Source organism: Lemur catta, chromosome 1 (genome assembly GCF_020740605.2).
Source record: "Lemur catta isolate mLemCat1 chromosome 1, mLemCat1.pri, whole genome shotgun sequence".
NCBI lineage: Eukaryota > Metazoa > Chordata > Mammalia > Primates > Lemuridae > Lemur > Lemur catta.
This window is the reverse complement of record NC_059128.1, coordinates 76,687,735-76,704,063: the sequence shown is the minus strand read 5'-3', so window position 1 is coordinate 76,704,063 and position 16,329 is coordinate 76,687,735. Positions and strand designations below refer to the sequence as shown.

At 35.8% G+C, this 16,329-nt stretch overlaps 1 protein-coding gene across 3 annotated transcripts in view; it reads left to right on the top strand.

The window, feature by feature from the left end:
• Positions 1 to 16,158, top strand: part of TMEM87A (transmembrane protein 87A) — a 44,604-nt gene extending 28,446 nt beyond the window's left edge. The window contains exons 12-20 of one of the 3 annotated variants that reach the window (XM_045539562.1): positions 564 to 632; positions 2,438 to 2,546; positions 3,490 to 3,548; positions 4,350 to 4,453; positions 7,979 to 8,052; positions 8,425 to 8,486; positions 11,068 to 11,123; positions 11,792 to 11,822; positions 14,907 to 16,158. In XM_045539562.1, the coding sequence (XP_045395518.1) occupies positions 564 to 632; positions 2,438 to 2,546; positions 3,490 to 3,548; positions 4,350 to 4,453; positions 7,979 to 8,052; positions 8,425 to 8,486; positions 11,068 to 11,123; positions 11,792 to 11,822; positions 14,907 to 14,948 (606 nt within the window). In that variant the 3' untranslated portion in view covers positions 14,949 to 16,158. Of the gene's footprint in view, positions 1 to 563; positions 633 to 2,435; positions 2,547 to 3,489; positions 3,549 to 4,349; positions 4,454 to 7,978; positions 8,053 to 8,424; positions 8,487 to 11,067; positions 11,124 to 11,791; positions 11,823 to 14,906 lie in introns of those variants that run through there. The other 2 variants (XM_045539554.1, XM_045539572.1) reach the window with 2 other exon arrangements.
• Positions 16,159 to 16,329: the final 171 nt, after the last annotated feature.

Here is a 16,329-nt window from a genome sequence, read left to right as displayed (position 1 = left end):
AAAAAGCATCTTACATCTAAAATTGTGGACACAAGGAGCATAGTTTTTCAGACAGATAATTGCCTTACATTTTGTTTTGGTTGAACTCTTCCATTATATTATGATCCTGGATATCAATAATTCTTAGTATATGATGCAGTAATTTTCTCAAAATATGAGAGGAACCTTTTTAGGCTTGTAGCCAAAATCACAATAATAGGAAATGGTAGGATGGGATGGAGGCTTATAAACACTAGAACTTTTTTGGTGTGGTCACTTCATAACATGTATTTTTGTATACTAGGAACTCTATGGTGGTTACCTTTATGGTAGTTAGCAGCATGTGTCACTGTATTGAGATTGTAATTGATAATTTATGTGAAATGCTTTTAGCTGTATAATCTATGTGATGGTTTGTAAGAAGAGAAGAATGATTAGGTGTTGTCAAGTGTTCTTTTTATTTTCTTTCAGTTCAAATGCAAAACCATTCCAGATTATTACATAAATGCAGAATTATGTGCTGGTTTCTTCTCTGTGCCTCTCTAGACATCTGTTTTTCACCACCTCTTTTTCTTTGTCTGCAGGCCCAGACTGATCTCGCTTCCTTGGCCTTTATCCCCTTGGCTTTCCTAGACACTGCCCTGTGCTGGTGGATATCCTTCTCGTTGGCTTGTTTGATGACGGTCCATTTTTTCCCCTTGGAGATGGGTTTCTACTGATCTTTCTGCAAAGAGTTTTTTTTTTTTTTTTTATCAGTTTTGTTGATTACTCTTTAGTCTGGGGAATAGTGTGTGTTAAGTCTTAACAACCTGAGAGGTCAGGTAAGCAGTTTTATTTGTATTTTTTTGTTTGTTTGTTTTGTTTTTAAATCACATCATAAATTGGTGACTGTGGACTGAGCACAAGATAAACGCTTCTGGCTTTTTTCTTTTAAATGAGCATTTCACCTTGATCTTGCACTTGTTATTTGTGTACCTAATCACAGCATTAGAATCACTGGCTACTCTTGTCCTGCTCTTTCTTTTAGCCTCTAGCAATTATTAAGTGCTTTGAAATGTATGAAAAAATTTTCATCCTTAAAATGTGGTTTCAGGAACTACATACAGTGGTTTGACTCTTGTGAAACTCTGTGTAGGTTTAGTAGGTTTTAACCTTTAACAGGGTGAATGTTTTCCCTCATTCCAAAGCTGACTTGGAATTGTCTGAAGACTTCCACCATTCAGAATAAATATCGATTCATTATAGGCAAAAGGAAGAATGATTATCAACCAGCAGATAACAGACAAGTTTCTATTTCAGTAATCTGTTTCTTCTGTTCTTTAAAATTAAACATTTATCTATTAGGGACTTGGCCTGTTGGGTGAAGGATTCAAGTTTTTGGACTTTATCTTTTGGGGGCTATTTTGAATTTGTTTTGGTTTTTATCTATTTGGTCCTATTTGCAATTTTGCAGTATTACTGACTTGATAGACTGCAAAAAGCTGAATGTGAACAAAATTGTAGTTTTGTGAATTTTAGTGGACTGCCACATAGCAAAAGAGTTTGAAGTTAAAATTTCCTGGGTCCAAATGGCCCAAAATTTTCTATATCAGCATCTTTCCAAGTGTGTTTTGTGAACCTCTATGGATATTGGGAGGAATAGAGAGGGAGGTGGGATTGGATATGCAATAAGATAACCCAGTGACTAGGTGACAAGTAAGGCTCTGTCAAAGGGCAGAGCAAGTGCCAATCCCCTTATTTTTATATCTGCTCCTTATGCTGAAAGTTGGACATGAGAATAGATATTGTGTTTAATAGTCATCACTTCCCCTCCTATGTTTCTTTGGCAACTTCTACTTGGGAATAATGAAAATGGAGAGTCACTGCTTTTGGAACCAAACTGCCTGGGATTCTTAGCCCATCGTAGGGTCCTCTTAATTCATGGTAGTGCAGGCAGCTGATGGCAGGTTCTTTAAGATGGCACAAGAGGAACTCTGTAGGGTAGAACTCTGGGAGGTTGTAAGCATGAGTGTAATTATGACCCTAGACTGGATTAACTGGGACAGATGAAAACAGAGCTACCCACCTTAAAGGAAAAGAGAAGATGATGTTAACTCTTTGTCCCTTGCCTGTTACTCATTTTCATTTCCTCTTCTACCTTTTGTCTATTTTTTTCATCTTTTTTGTTTCTCTAGAAAGCCTTTCCTGTCTTTATTTCTCTTTTTTATATTTTTCTCCTTTTTCTTTTATTTTGTGCATTCTTATTTTATCCTGGTTCTGTCTTCTCTTCAATGTGTCTTTGAAAATGATGGCTTTCTTATTAATCTTGGGGTGTTTGTGAGATTGAGAATAAGAAAGCTACAAAGCCTCTGAGATCCATAACTTTATTAGTATGATCCCAGATCCTAAAAGAAATCTGAGGATTAATTTACTAGCTTACTGTTTTTTCTGAATGTTGAATTCCTTGACCTGCAAACACATATTTATTAGCCTGACTCAAACAATGAAGCTATTAAAACTTCGGAGGAACATTGTAAAACTCTCGTTATACCGACATTTCACCAACACGCTTATCTTGGCAGTGGCAGGTAAGTCTAGGACTTTCTTCCTGCAGTTTAAATGTGATCCGTTTAGAACAGATTCTTAACCTGAGAGGGCATGGGTGGGCATACAAAATTTTGTGCATTTCACTTGGGAAAAGGGTTCTTAGCTTTTGTCAAATTCTCAGAAGGATCTATGGTTTTAAAAAAGTTAAGAACCATTTATTTTATGTATAACAGCTGAAAAATCAACCTCATGTAATTTCGGCTCTTAGTGTATTCCTTTCTTGTCTCCATTCTTTTTCTGAGGCATTCTTTTTCTTGAGGTAAGCTAGCTTGAGTGCTAAATAGCATTTAGATTCCTTTTAGAAGACATTACCCCAGGCTTATTTGTTATATTAAACAACTATAGAATTGTAGATGAGGGTACATTGCAAGTGTTTTTTATATATGTCACTAAGCATATGGGAAATAGAGACATTAGGTGGATGGTAGCCAAACTAGGCTAACTTGCCTGCCTTTTTGTCCTTGTACCAAGCATAGAATAGTGAGGTCTGATCTATGATTGGAACCAGCTCTTCTGTTTGTGTTGCAGTCATTTTATCAACCATTTTTTTATCTGACCAGCCAAAGAAAAATTAACATTACTATACTAAAGGTAAAAGAAGGAAAAAATTATGTTGATAATGTTGGAAAAAGCCATATTTCCAATACCTTCTGTTTTAATTCTGAGGGTTACTGAAGTAGCCAGATGGTAAATAAAATTATTACAAAACTATTCTTTAAGTACAGAAAGGATTGACAAGAGTATGTATCATGAGCTTTGCTGATAGTAGGTGTTCAGTAATACATTTGTAAAAACATCTGATAGAAAATGATGATGTATGGGGGGTTTGGGGTATGTGGAATTCCACTTAATCAGAAGTGGGGAATATAATTGGGGATGTAAACTAGCATTCATACCCTGACCAGATTTTTCATTTACTATTAGCATCTATTGTATTTATCATCTGGACAACCATGAAGTTCAGGATAGTGACGTGTCAGTCGGTGAGTTATAATATAGCACATACATTTATGAATAGTATAGTGTCTTATATACAGATAATGATGTTGATGACAATGGTAAGGTTCTTGTATATGCACCTTGGTGGCTGGTGCTCCACTCTTAGGGTTATAATACTTCCCTCCTCCTAAGTATTCTTGTACTATCATGGTGCTTGGTATGGTAGCTGGTATGGTATGATAGTTGCTTTTTGTTTTATGACTATATATCCAAATATTGGGAGAGAATTTTGTAAGTGATAATCATAGTCTGTCATGGTCTTGCTTTAACTAAAAATCTGGAATAAGAAGTCCAGAGTACCAAACATTAAGTACCATATGTGTGAATAGTAATAATAATATTAGTAATAATAATAATCTGAGTAGAAGCTTGTCCTTAAGATCTGAGCTCAAAGACGGTGGCCAGTAGGATTTCTTTGGAGGCTGCCAAGGCTCTATTTTGGTAAAAATAAATAAATGAAAATTATAAAATATAACAACTTAATGTTATTTTCTCTTGCCTATATAAAACCTTTCCTTAAAGATTCTTAACTATGATGAAGCTTTGATAAATACTCTATTCATGGTGCCTTTTCTTTAACAATAGTGGTGCCTTTGTTCCTACAAAGGAAGAAACTACATTCATTAACTTTGTTTCCAGCACTTAGCACAGTACTGAGCACATAGCAGGCTATTAGTAGATATACCTTGAATGAATAAATAAGTGATTCTTGTTCTATGCCAAGGGCTTTGTGAACAAAGAGTTAAGATAATGTATATAAATGTTGTACTTTCCCCTTACTGTAGGACTGGCGGGAGCTGTGGGTGGATGATGCCATTTGGCGGTTGCTGTTCTCCATGATCCTCTTTGTCATTATGGTTCTCTGGCGACCATCTGCAAACAACCAGAGGTTCTTGGACTTTTCTTATTTACTTTGCTAACCATTGAAGGGCATATCAGCAATTAGAGATGGTACATTAGGGACAGTGTCAGGGCTCTGTCATATAGTGGAAGGAACACTGGTCCTGGAATCAGGAGAATTGGATTCCCATCTCAGCTCTCCTCTTAACTTGCCTTGTGATTTTTGGCATGCTGCCTCTTTTCACCTCTCTGTTCCTAGTTTCCTTTCCAAATAATGAGGAGGAGTTAAATCAAGTGATGTGAAGTCCCTTTCAACTTTGACATTTTCTAATAATATATAGGCATATCTTGGAGATATATTGTGGGTTCAGTTCCTGACCATCACAATAAGAGTGAATATTATAGTAAAGTGAGTCACACAAATTTTTTGTTTTCTCAGTGCATATAAGTTATGTTTACAGTGTACTGTAGTCTGGTAAGTGTGCAGTAGCATTATTTTTTTTTAAATGTACGTCATTCCTTAATTCAATACTTTATTGCTACAGAATTCTCACACAGAGACACAAAGTGAGCACATGCAATTGGAAACATGATGCTGAGAACACCTGCTTGATGCAGGGTTGCCACAGACCTTCAGTTTGTAAAAATTGCAGCATCTTCAAACCTCAGTAAAGTGAAGCATGATAAAATGAAGTACGCCTGTAGATATTTATATAGTAAATAAAGGAGGTAGATATATTGTGTCACTTGTAATGAGAATCTCCTGTCTAGTGTCCAGAGGAAAGAAAAATTTCTGTAGTCAGGAGCTCAGCTCACTTTGTAATAATAGAAAGGATAAAATGAAAACTTATGTGACTTTGAAATTAAAAATTCACATATGAATTTGATTTGCCCAACTGTAAGCAAATCTTAATTATTTAAGAACTGCCCATCTTTTTGTGAATATCCATGCCTTTGTTTCCCGTTTTTCCTCCTCCCTTGCATTTAGATAGGTAAGAGCTTATATTTAACAACCACACTACCAAAGAAGGAAAAGAGAAAGGTAGTATAACTATAATCAGACATACCAATGAAGGATTAGGAAAGAAAATAGGGACATCTTTTTCCTCCATGAAAATAGCTTGTTGTCTTTTCATTATGCACTTAATATATGTTCATTAAAAAAAAAAACTCAACAGAGGAAAAACATGACAAAATAAAGGAACAGTATGATCTGAAATCATACTGTTCAGAAAGATCCTAGACATTCTGGGGAACTGTCTGTTAATTACTGCTTACTTGATAGCTGTATTTAAAAAAATTTCCCTTCCTCAGTCATTTAAAAAAATCTTTACATTACCTTCCTTCTTCCTTTTTCTCCCTTTTGTTTTAAAACATTGCCCATTCCTCATGACTTCTTTGTTAACCACCTAATATGGTGTATCTTTCCACATTTTATTCCCTGTTCAAATATGAAATCTTCCTTTACTCTCATAACAGTACATTGTGAAAATTCCTTCCAAGATATCTAGTTTAAATTGAACTCATTCATTTCGTGGATGGCATAATATTACATAGTACATATATGGTACAGTTAAATTAATTTACTCCCCTATTAGTGGGCATTTGGGCTGTTTCCAGTTTGAGGTCCTCCAGGATCCTCAAGACCACTCATCTGTTTAGTGATTTGCTAGTAGGATGCATGGGACTCAGCATGTAGTTGTACTTACAGCTAAGATTTATTACAATGGCCGGGGGAGGTGGCTCATGCCTGTAATCCTAGCACTCTGGGAGGCCAAGGTGGGAGAATCGTTTGAGCTCAGAAGTTCGAGACCAGGCTGAGCAAGAGCAAGACCCTGTCTCTACTAAAAATAGAAAGAAATTAGCTGGACAACTAAAAATATATAGAAAAAATTAGCCAGGCATAGTAGCGCATGCCTGTAGTCCCAGCTACTCGGGAGGCTGAGGCAGAAGGATCGCTTGAGCCCAGGAGTTTGAGGTTGCTGTGAGTTAGGCTGACACCATGGCACTCTAGCCAGGACAACAGAGTGAGACTCTGTCTCAAAAAAAAAAAAGAAAAGATTTATTACAGCAAAACAATGATGTCAGCAAAGGGAAAAAGCACAGGTAGAGTCTGGGGAAATCTGTATTTTCATTCCTTATGTTCTTTCCCTCTTCTGAGTAAGTACATGAAGTATACTGCTTTCCCCAGCAACAAAAATGCAGTGACACATGTACATTGTTTCTATCCAGGAAGGCCCATTAGACACTCAGCACTCAAAGTTTTTAAAGGAGGGTGTTACCTCCACCCAGCCAAATATGTGACAATATGCACACAGAGTATTGTCAACCAGGGAAACTCACCTGAGGCTTAGGGGTCCAGAGTTTTTATTGGAGCTCAATCCCATTCTACCTGCATGGCTGACCTTTAGTTTCCAACCCCTCTTGGCAGTCAGGCTAATACCTTATCATATACATTTTTGTCTAAAGTAATCACAATGTTGTTTCTTTCTTGCCAAATAATCTTCCTGCTTCATTTCTGATTCTTGTATTATTATGTTGGCCAGGCCCTCCTGTATAATACTGAATAGAGGCAATGAGAGTGGGCCTCTTCATTTTATTCTGACTTTAAATGCCTCTCAAATACCTTTAGCTATGATATTTACCATGGAATTTTGTTAGGTACCCTTTAACAAGTTACAGGTGTTCCCTACTAGTCCTAGCTTATTAAGAATTTTTATCATGAAAGGGCAATTTAAAAACAAGGTAGAATGAAAATAGTAGGTAATAATAAAAATGGAAAGTATAGTGTGAGGTCAAAGCAAAAGCATTGTAGGAATTACCTGTATGGCAGCTGCTGTGCTGAGTCTCTTGGAAGTTGTGAAGGAAAGGCATCTGAGATGTACCAGAGCCAGAGATCAGGCCTTCATCTCATTTAGGGACGTGGTCTCACTCTTGCCTAGGCTGGAGTGCAGTGGCACAATCATAGCTCACTGCAGCCTCAAACTCCTGGGCTCAAGTGATCCTCCTTCTTCAGCCTCACAAGTAGCTACGACTACCATGTCTGGCTAATGAAAACTGAGATTTTAAATTACCTGGAACACACAAGATTAGGCTTCTTTTCTCTTAACTCCTAATTTGAAGGCTGAGATCTTAAATTAGATGAGAATTTACTTAATTGTGTGTGATATATCCTTCCTTATAAATGAACATTTACTGAATGCTTACTAAACGTATTAGGATTGTTCTAAGCACTTTATTTGTAACGATTTATTTACTTTTCACAAACCACCCCTATGAATAGTGTTGTATTATCCCCTCATTTGCAGATGAGGAAACTGAGGGTATAGAGAGTAACTTGTCCAAGGTCACAGGTAGCATGTAGCTCATAAATATGATATGGTCCTGCTTCTTCCTTGCTAATGTAAGCAGTTAAGAGCTTTCCAAACAGGAAAAATTTTATTATTCATTAAACTGATTTTATGAATTATTATAATTGCAGTTTCAATAATTAATTTTGTTGTAAAATCCAGATAGTGGAGTGGTTTTTGTAGTTTGCCAATTTTTTCCTTATGTTCTACCTTTGTTCTATCAGGTTTGCCTTTTCACCATTGTCTGAGGAAGAGGAGGAGGATGAACAAAAGGAACCTATGCTGAAGGAAAGCTTTGGTATTGACAAAATTCACCTTTTATTTGTGCTTTAAATAATTTTTAATATAAATACACAGTTTATTATTTTATAACTGTATTGTTCCTTAATTTGTTATGGGGTAAAGTCAGGGTTAAGAGAAAATAAGGGTGTGAATCTTAAGACGAAGGCATGGTAAATTCCAGTAAATAATTATGCAGTAAATGTCCGATTTACTTGCTAGAAGTGAGCTGAAAATTTAGGTTTGATCTTCCCAGTATAAATGTAGAAATGGAGAAACATGTTTTATAATTCACAAGTGTCATTAAGCTTGAAATAAAGCTTTGAATCAATTTTTTCAGCATTGCTGGTCTATTGACAAAGCTAACCAATCTAAATTTTTTATTATACAGAAGGAATGAAAATGAGAAGTACCAAACAAGAACCCAATGGAAATAGTAAAGGAAACAAAGCAGTAAGTATGACTTCTTTTCCTTTCCTTTTTGGTCTTTGTCTTATCCTCCAGTCCTTGGTGGAACTCAACAGTTATATACAGGCCTTAATGATTTTTGTACATGTATTATGATTAAGCTTGCTTTACAATCCTTTAATATATATTACATTTACATTTTAAAAACAGATAGCAAGCGAGTCTAAGATCTAGTAATCTTTAACTGGGTGGTTTGCTACAATACTGTAAAAAAGTACCAGACTAGTCTGATTATTGTATATAATGTTTTTCATCAGTGAACTCATAGACTCATTAATAACTTTTTTTTTTTTTTTAGTAAAGACCAAGATTTTTTTCATTCAGGAGATTGTTTTATTAGAACTGGGCATTCACTCTACAGTAACAGGCTTTAGAATTTATCTCAACTTTAAGGAACAAAGCCTGCATGATGCAAACGCTAGGTATTAGACCACTGTGAGGACAACATTTAAGGCTGTAGGACATCATTTTCTATTTCTGCTGTATAGTTTTAAAAACTAAACTGTTTGGTCATAGCCAGAGCAGTTAGGCAAGAGAAAGAAATAAAGCCGTCCACATTGAAAAGGAAGAAGTTAAATTGTCCCTGTTGCAGACAACATGATCTTATACACAGGAGACCCTAAAAACCCTACCAAAAAACTGTTAGAACATAAACAAATTCAGTAAAATTAGAGGATATAAAATCAGCATACAAAAGTTATTAGCATTTCTGTGCACTGACAATGAACTATTCAAAAGTTAAATCAAGAAGATAGTCCCATTTATAATAGGTACACAAAAATAAAATACGTAGGAGTAAACTTAGCCAAGGAGCTGAAAGACTTGTATAGTGAAAACTATAAAGCACTGATGAAAGAAATTGAATATACAAATAAATGAAATGATATCCTGTGTTTATAGATTGGAAGAATTAATATTGTTAAAGTGCCCATACTACCTAAAGTGATCTACAGATTCAGTGGCATCTCTATCAAAATTCTGCTGATATTTTTCACAGAAATAGAAAAAAAAAATCCTAAAATTTATATGGAACCACAAAAGACCTTGAATAGCCAAATCACTCATGAGCAAAAAAGAACAAAGCTTAAAAGCATCACACTACTTGACTTCAAAATACACTGCAGAGCCATAGTAATCAAACAGCATAATGCTGATGTAAAAACAGATACATAGACCAGTGGAACAGAATATAAAGCCCAAAGATAAATCCACACATTTATGGTCAACTGATTTTTGATAAAGGTGCCAAGAACACAATGGGGAAGGGACCATAATTTCAATAAACAATGTTGAGAACACTGGATATCCGCATGCAAAAGAATAAAATTAGACCCCTATCTCACATCATGTATAAAAATCAGCTCAAAATGGATTAAAGGCTCAAAATGGATGTAAGACCTGAAACTATAAAGCTACTAGAATAAAATAGGGAAAAAGCCCTATGACATTGGGCTGGACAATGATATTTTGGATATGACCCCAAAAATATAGGCAACAAAAAAAAAAATAGAGAAATGAGATTACATCAAACTAAAAAGCTTCTTTCTGCATATTAAAGGAAACAGCAAAGTGAAAAGACAGCCTACAGAATGGGAGAAAACATGTGAAACCATACATTTAATAAAGGGTTAATATCCAATTTATATAAGGATCTCAACTAAATAGCAAGAAAACAAATAACCCCTATTAAAAAATGAGCAAAGGACCTGAATAGATATTTCTTTAAAAAAGACCTACAAATGGCCAATAGGCATGTGAAAATGAGCTCATCACTGCTAATCTTCAAGGAAATGCAAATTGAAACCATAATAAGATATCATCTAACCCCCGTTAAAATGGCTATTATCAAAAAGAAAAAAGATATAACAAGTATTGGTAAGGATATAGAGAAAAGGGAACCATTGTACGCTGTTGGTGGGAATGTAAGTTAGTACAGCCGTTATGGAAAACAGTATGGAGATTCCTCAAAAAAACAAAACTACCATATGGTCCAACAATCCTACTACTGGGTATATGTTAATATCTAAAGTAAATGAAATCAGTATGTCAAAGAGATATCTGCATTCCCATGTTCATTGTGTAGTGTTCACAATAGCCAAGATAAGGAATCAACCTAAATGTTTATCAACAGATGTATGGATAAAGAAAATGTGGTACATATACACAATGGAATACTAACTATTTAGTCTTCAAAAAGAAGGAAATCCTGTCGTTTGTGACAACAGGAATGAACCTGGAAGACATGTTAGGTGAAATAAGCCAGGCACGTAACGACAAGTACTACGTGATCACACTTATATGTAGGATCCAGAAAAGTTGAACTCACAGAAGCAGAGGGTAGAGTGGTGGTTACAAGGGGCTGGAGGAAATTGGGGAGATGTTGGTCAAAGGTATTTTTTAAAGTTTTTTAGAAAATTATTTGACTTTTCTTTCAGTAGTCTCATTTGTTATGTGAATGTACTACTTTAGAGTTACAAAAGACTAAAGATTTTAAGACCTTAAGGTTCTTATTTGAGATATATTATGTAGTTCATTTTAATAATAACTGATATTTGTATGTTCCCAGCAGGAAGATGATTTGAAATGGGTAGAAGAGAATGTTCCTTCTTCAGTGACAGATGTGTAAGTTTTTGAAACCTCTTATTGAATCCACTAGGATTCCATTTTAAAGTTAGTAGTACTTTTTTTATTATTTTAAATGAATGTGCTGAAGAGCATACTAATGAGAATACAAGATGTTAAAAAATGATTTAAAAATTAGGAGTAATATACAAACAAAAATAATTGGGATGATTCATTCAGATGATATTTCTGCCTAGAAAGATTTAACTGTATAGTAGATCTTCCTAAAATCAATGGAATTTTTCAAATTTTTTAGTTCCTTTTCAGGGCCATAATTTTAATGAAACATTGGTCCTATCACATTGTAGAGCATGTTTTATTTTTTCTATACAATTCCTGTAACTCTGATACGCTGTTGTTTATTATATTTGCCTTTTTTGTCCTGAAAGGCCATTAATAAATACAAATCTTAGATAATTATAATAAAAAGAAACTTTAAATTGTATTCATTATCTTACTGTCTTTTTTTTTTGAGACAGCATCTCATTCTGTCACCCAGCCTGGAGTACAGTGGCATGATCATAGCTCACTGCAGCCTAAAACTCCTGGGCTTTGCCTCGGCCTTCTGAAGTGCTGGGATTACAGGCATGAGCCACTATGCCCTGTCCTACTGTCTTTTTATTGCTTTATTTTACATTTTTCAATTTAATATTTCTCTCTCTCTACAGAGCACTACCAGCCCTTCTGGATTCAGATGAGGTTAGTAATCAAATCATGTGCATAAACTGTGGATCTGATGACTTCATAGGAAGTCATGAGTCTTCTGTTCACTGAGATTCAATTTATTTGACTTGGTAATGGCCTAAACAACTATGGTTGGAATAGTTGAAAAGGACAAGAATGGAAATACTGATATATTTAGGCTATTAAGTATGGAATGTCTGATTCCCTTAAGTACTAAGTTTGACAGTTGATGTCTCTGACATTTCACTTTGACATTTATTTATTTATTTTTATTGTGAAGGTACATCCTCATTCTTCCAAACGCACATTTTGGCTTATGATTATCTTTCAGTTTTTTTTAGAGCAATTTTTGGGAAACCATGGATAAGTCAAAAATACATGTTATTTTCAAATATGAGTTCTGTCATGGAACCAGTGCAGCACAGACAGCTTGAAATATCAATGATGTGTTTGGGAAAGATGTGGCTAATGAATGTACAGTATGTCGGTGGTTTGAGAAGTTCCGTTCTGGTGATTTTAATCTTGAAAGTGAGCCATGTGGGCAGGTTGAGACCAAGGTGGATAATGAGCTGAAAGCTGTAGTGGAAGCGAATCCATCTCAACCTACGTGTGAATTAGCAACAAGGTTTGACATTACTATTCCAACAATATTGGACCATTTGAAACAAATCAACAAGGTAAAGAAGCTGGGTAGATGGGTACTGCATGAATTAAATGACCATCTGAAGAGAAATCGTCTCGAAGCTTGCCTTTTTTTGCTGTCACAACATAAAGGGGAACCATTTCTACACTGTATTGTTACATGTGATGAAAAACGGATTCTTTTTGATAATCGCAAGCATTCAACATAGTGGTTGGATAAAGTGCTGAAATACAATCTAAGACCGAATATGCATCAGAAAAAGCTAATGGTGTCTGTTTGGTGGTCCAGCACTGGTATTATCCACTACAGCTTCGTGAAGCCTGGTCAATCGATTACAACAGATGTCTTCTGCAACCAGTTGGATGAAATGATGAGGATGCTTGCAATTAAGCAGCCGAGATTGATCAGTAGAGACAGGCTAATCTTCTTACAAGACCACATGTCGCAAAAAACAATGCTGTTCAAATTATAGAAGCTGAACTTGGAAACTCTGTCATCCACTGTATTCACCAGACCTTGCACCAACTGACTCCCACTTCTTCCAGGCTTTGGACCACTTCTTGCAAGGAAAAAATATTCCATTTTTAACAAGCTGTGGAAAACACCTTTCATGATTTCATCATCACTAGCTCTCCAGGCTTCGTCACTGCTGTCATAAACAAGCTACTGTTAAGATGGTAAAACTGTTTCGCTAGTTTAGTCATGTACTTGGATTAATTGTATTGCTTTTTGTTTGAGATATAATAAACTAAATTTTTGATTCGAAATCGGACATTTTATATTTAATGACCTGATAGCTTAAACATTTAAGAATGTTTCCTTTCTTTACGTGTGCCTATATATGTCCCCCTTTTCTTTTGCACAGTTATATGGTCAGACTTGAGAATGTTTTTGTTTAAACTGGGCAGCAAATACCATACTCTCTACTGTCTAGTTCCTTTGTCTTTTAAGAAATGCAAATTTAGGCCGGGGCGGTGGCTTGGCTCACGCCTGTAATCCTAGCCCTCTGGGAGGCCGAGGCCGGTGGATTGCTTGAGCTCAGGAGTTCAAGACCAGCCTGAGCAAGAGCGAGACCCTGTCTCTACTAAAAATAGAAAGAAATTATCTAGCCAACTAAAAAATATATATAGAAAAAATGAGCCGGGCATGGTGGCGCATACCTGTAGTCCCAGCTACTCGGGAGGCTGAAGCAGTAGGATCACTTAAGCCCAGGAGTTTGAGGTTGCTGTGAGCTAGGCTGACGCCACGGCACGCACTCTAGCCTGGGCAACAAAGCGAGACTTTGTCTCAAAAAAAAAAAGAAAAGAAAAGAAATGCAAATTTAACCCTAATCTAATCTTGGCAAAAATAATAGGGAAAAATATTCAGAAAGGAAGGTAATAGACCAAAACAAAATATAAAATAAGTTACTTACTATTTAATATTATCTGTCACTACCTTCTTCAGATGATAAGGATTATAATTAGTACCTCTAATAGTTATGTTGGTTTTTAATTTTTTAATTTGCCTCCATATAGTTCACCTAGACGGCTTCACCCGAAGTCTTATGTTAGAATTGTGTCCTGGGTTCATGGAAACTAGTTGTAGACATGTTCTGAATTGAATATTAGATTATTCTTTTTTTTTTGAGACAGTCTTGCTCTGTTGCCCAGGCTAGAGTGCCATGGCGTCAGCCTAGCTCACAGCAACCTCAAACTCCTGGACTCAAGTGATCCTCCTGCCTCAGCCTCCTGAGTAGCTGGGACTACAGGCATGCGCCACCATGCCCGGCTCATTTTTTCTATATATATTTTTAGTTGTCCAGATAATTTCTTTCTATTTTTTAGTAGAGAAAGGGGTCTCGCTCTTGCTCAGGCTGATCTTGAACTCCTGACCTCGAGCGATCCTCCCGCCTCAGCTTCCCAGAGTGCTAGGATTACAGGCATGAGCCACTGTGCCCAGCCTGATTTTTTCTATTTCTGTAAAAACTACCATTGGAGTTTTGACAGGGATTACATTGAATCTATAGATTGCTTTGGATAGTATGGACATTTTAATGATACTAAGTTTCCAATCCATGAACATAGGATATCTTTCTATTTATTTGTGTCTGCTTTAATTCCTTTCATCAGTGTTTGTAGTTTTCAGTGTATAAGTCTTTTACCTTCTTGGTAGGTTTATTCCTAAGTACTTTATTCTTGTTGATGGTATTATAAATAGGTTTATTTTCTTAATTCCCTTTTTGGATAGTCATTAGTGTATAGAAATGCAGCTGATATTTGTATGTTGATGTTGTATCCTACGCAACTGTATGTTTCAAAATCTTCATAGATGTTTAGGAACCATTACTCTAAACATTTAATTAACATAAACAAGTACTTGTGAAAAATGTGTGTTTGGATAGTCTCTGTGGAAGATATTTGGAATGTAGGCCATTTTAAACTCATATACTTAGAATAAACCTTTTTTCTCCCTAGGAGCGAATGATCACACACTTCGAAAGATCCAAAATGGAGTAAAGAATGGGAAGATTTGCAGTCGAAGATGGCTAATATCAGGGAGGAGATGAGCTTCTGTGTCAGTCTTCTACACTGCTCCATAGGATTGAAGGAGGCAATGACGTCCTGATCTGTTGTTCCTTGATCTTTGGGCATTGGAGTTGGCAGGAGGTGTCAGAATGAGGAGAACATCTTATTGAAAACAAATTCATAAGATGAGAAAAATCTACAAGCTTCTTATTTACAACATTGATGCCCTTTTCCCTCCCAAACCCTGACATGGATGTTTATGCAACTTATGTGTGTTGTTCCTGAAATTTCTATAATATTTCAGTTGTTTAATCTGTCAAACTAAAAAGTTTAACATCTTCTAAAGGACCGTGTCATCAACACCATAATATGTAATCTCCAGGAGCAACTGCCTGCAATTTTTATTTATTTAGGGAGTTACATAGGTGATGGGGGAAATTGTTAATTATCTTTCATTTTCCTAGGAAGTCAAGGTTACATCTTGCAGAGGTAGTTTTGAGAAAAAAGGGCTCTTCTGAGTTAAGGAGCCATGGTTCTATTAATGATTAAAAGAAAACAAAAGAAACTGTTACAGTGTGATGCAGATCATTTAAAAGAGCAAAATCAAGTGCAATTTTGTTTACAAATGGTGTATATTAAAGATTTTTCTATTTCAGATGTACTTTAAAGAGAAATATTAGCTTAACTCTTTTGACATCTGCTATTGTGACACATCCCATTGCTGGCAATGTGGTGCACACTCCGAAACTTTTAACTACTGTTTTGTAAGCCTCCAAAGGTGTTATTGTGGAGTCCTAGGCAATACTTTGTTTGCCTTCATGCCATTCACTGGGTGTTGCACTAGATGCTGAGAGTTGCTCCATCTAAGTGCTGTGATTGAGCACCCTGCTAGAGGGACTGTAATGCTTCAGAAGAGGGAGTTTATATAAAGGAAACAGGTGCTGCTGGCTTAATTTAAACAGTTATTCTTGCATGAAGTAGTGTGGAGGCCCTGGACTGCTGCTCTTTCTTTAGGATTGACTGTTCTAATATCTGGTGTTGGTTTAGAGACTGTTTATAAGGGACATCACAAGGTGATGGGATTCATTTGAAACACAATATTTCTGTTTTAATGGTTTTATTCAATGTTGCCTTCCCAAGATTTTTGTTCTATGTAAAAAGTTCATGCCACTTTTAATATAAAAAATTTTAACAAAATTAATATATTTTTCTTATTTTTTCAAACTTTCTCTAAAGACCCTTCTTTCTCCCAAACTCCCTTGTAAAAATTTTCTTTCCACAGCTTTTACTCTAGATTGTCATATTTTCTGTTGAAATCAATGACCACATGACCAAAATATTCACTCACTCATAAGCTACTGAATGAGTTAAC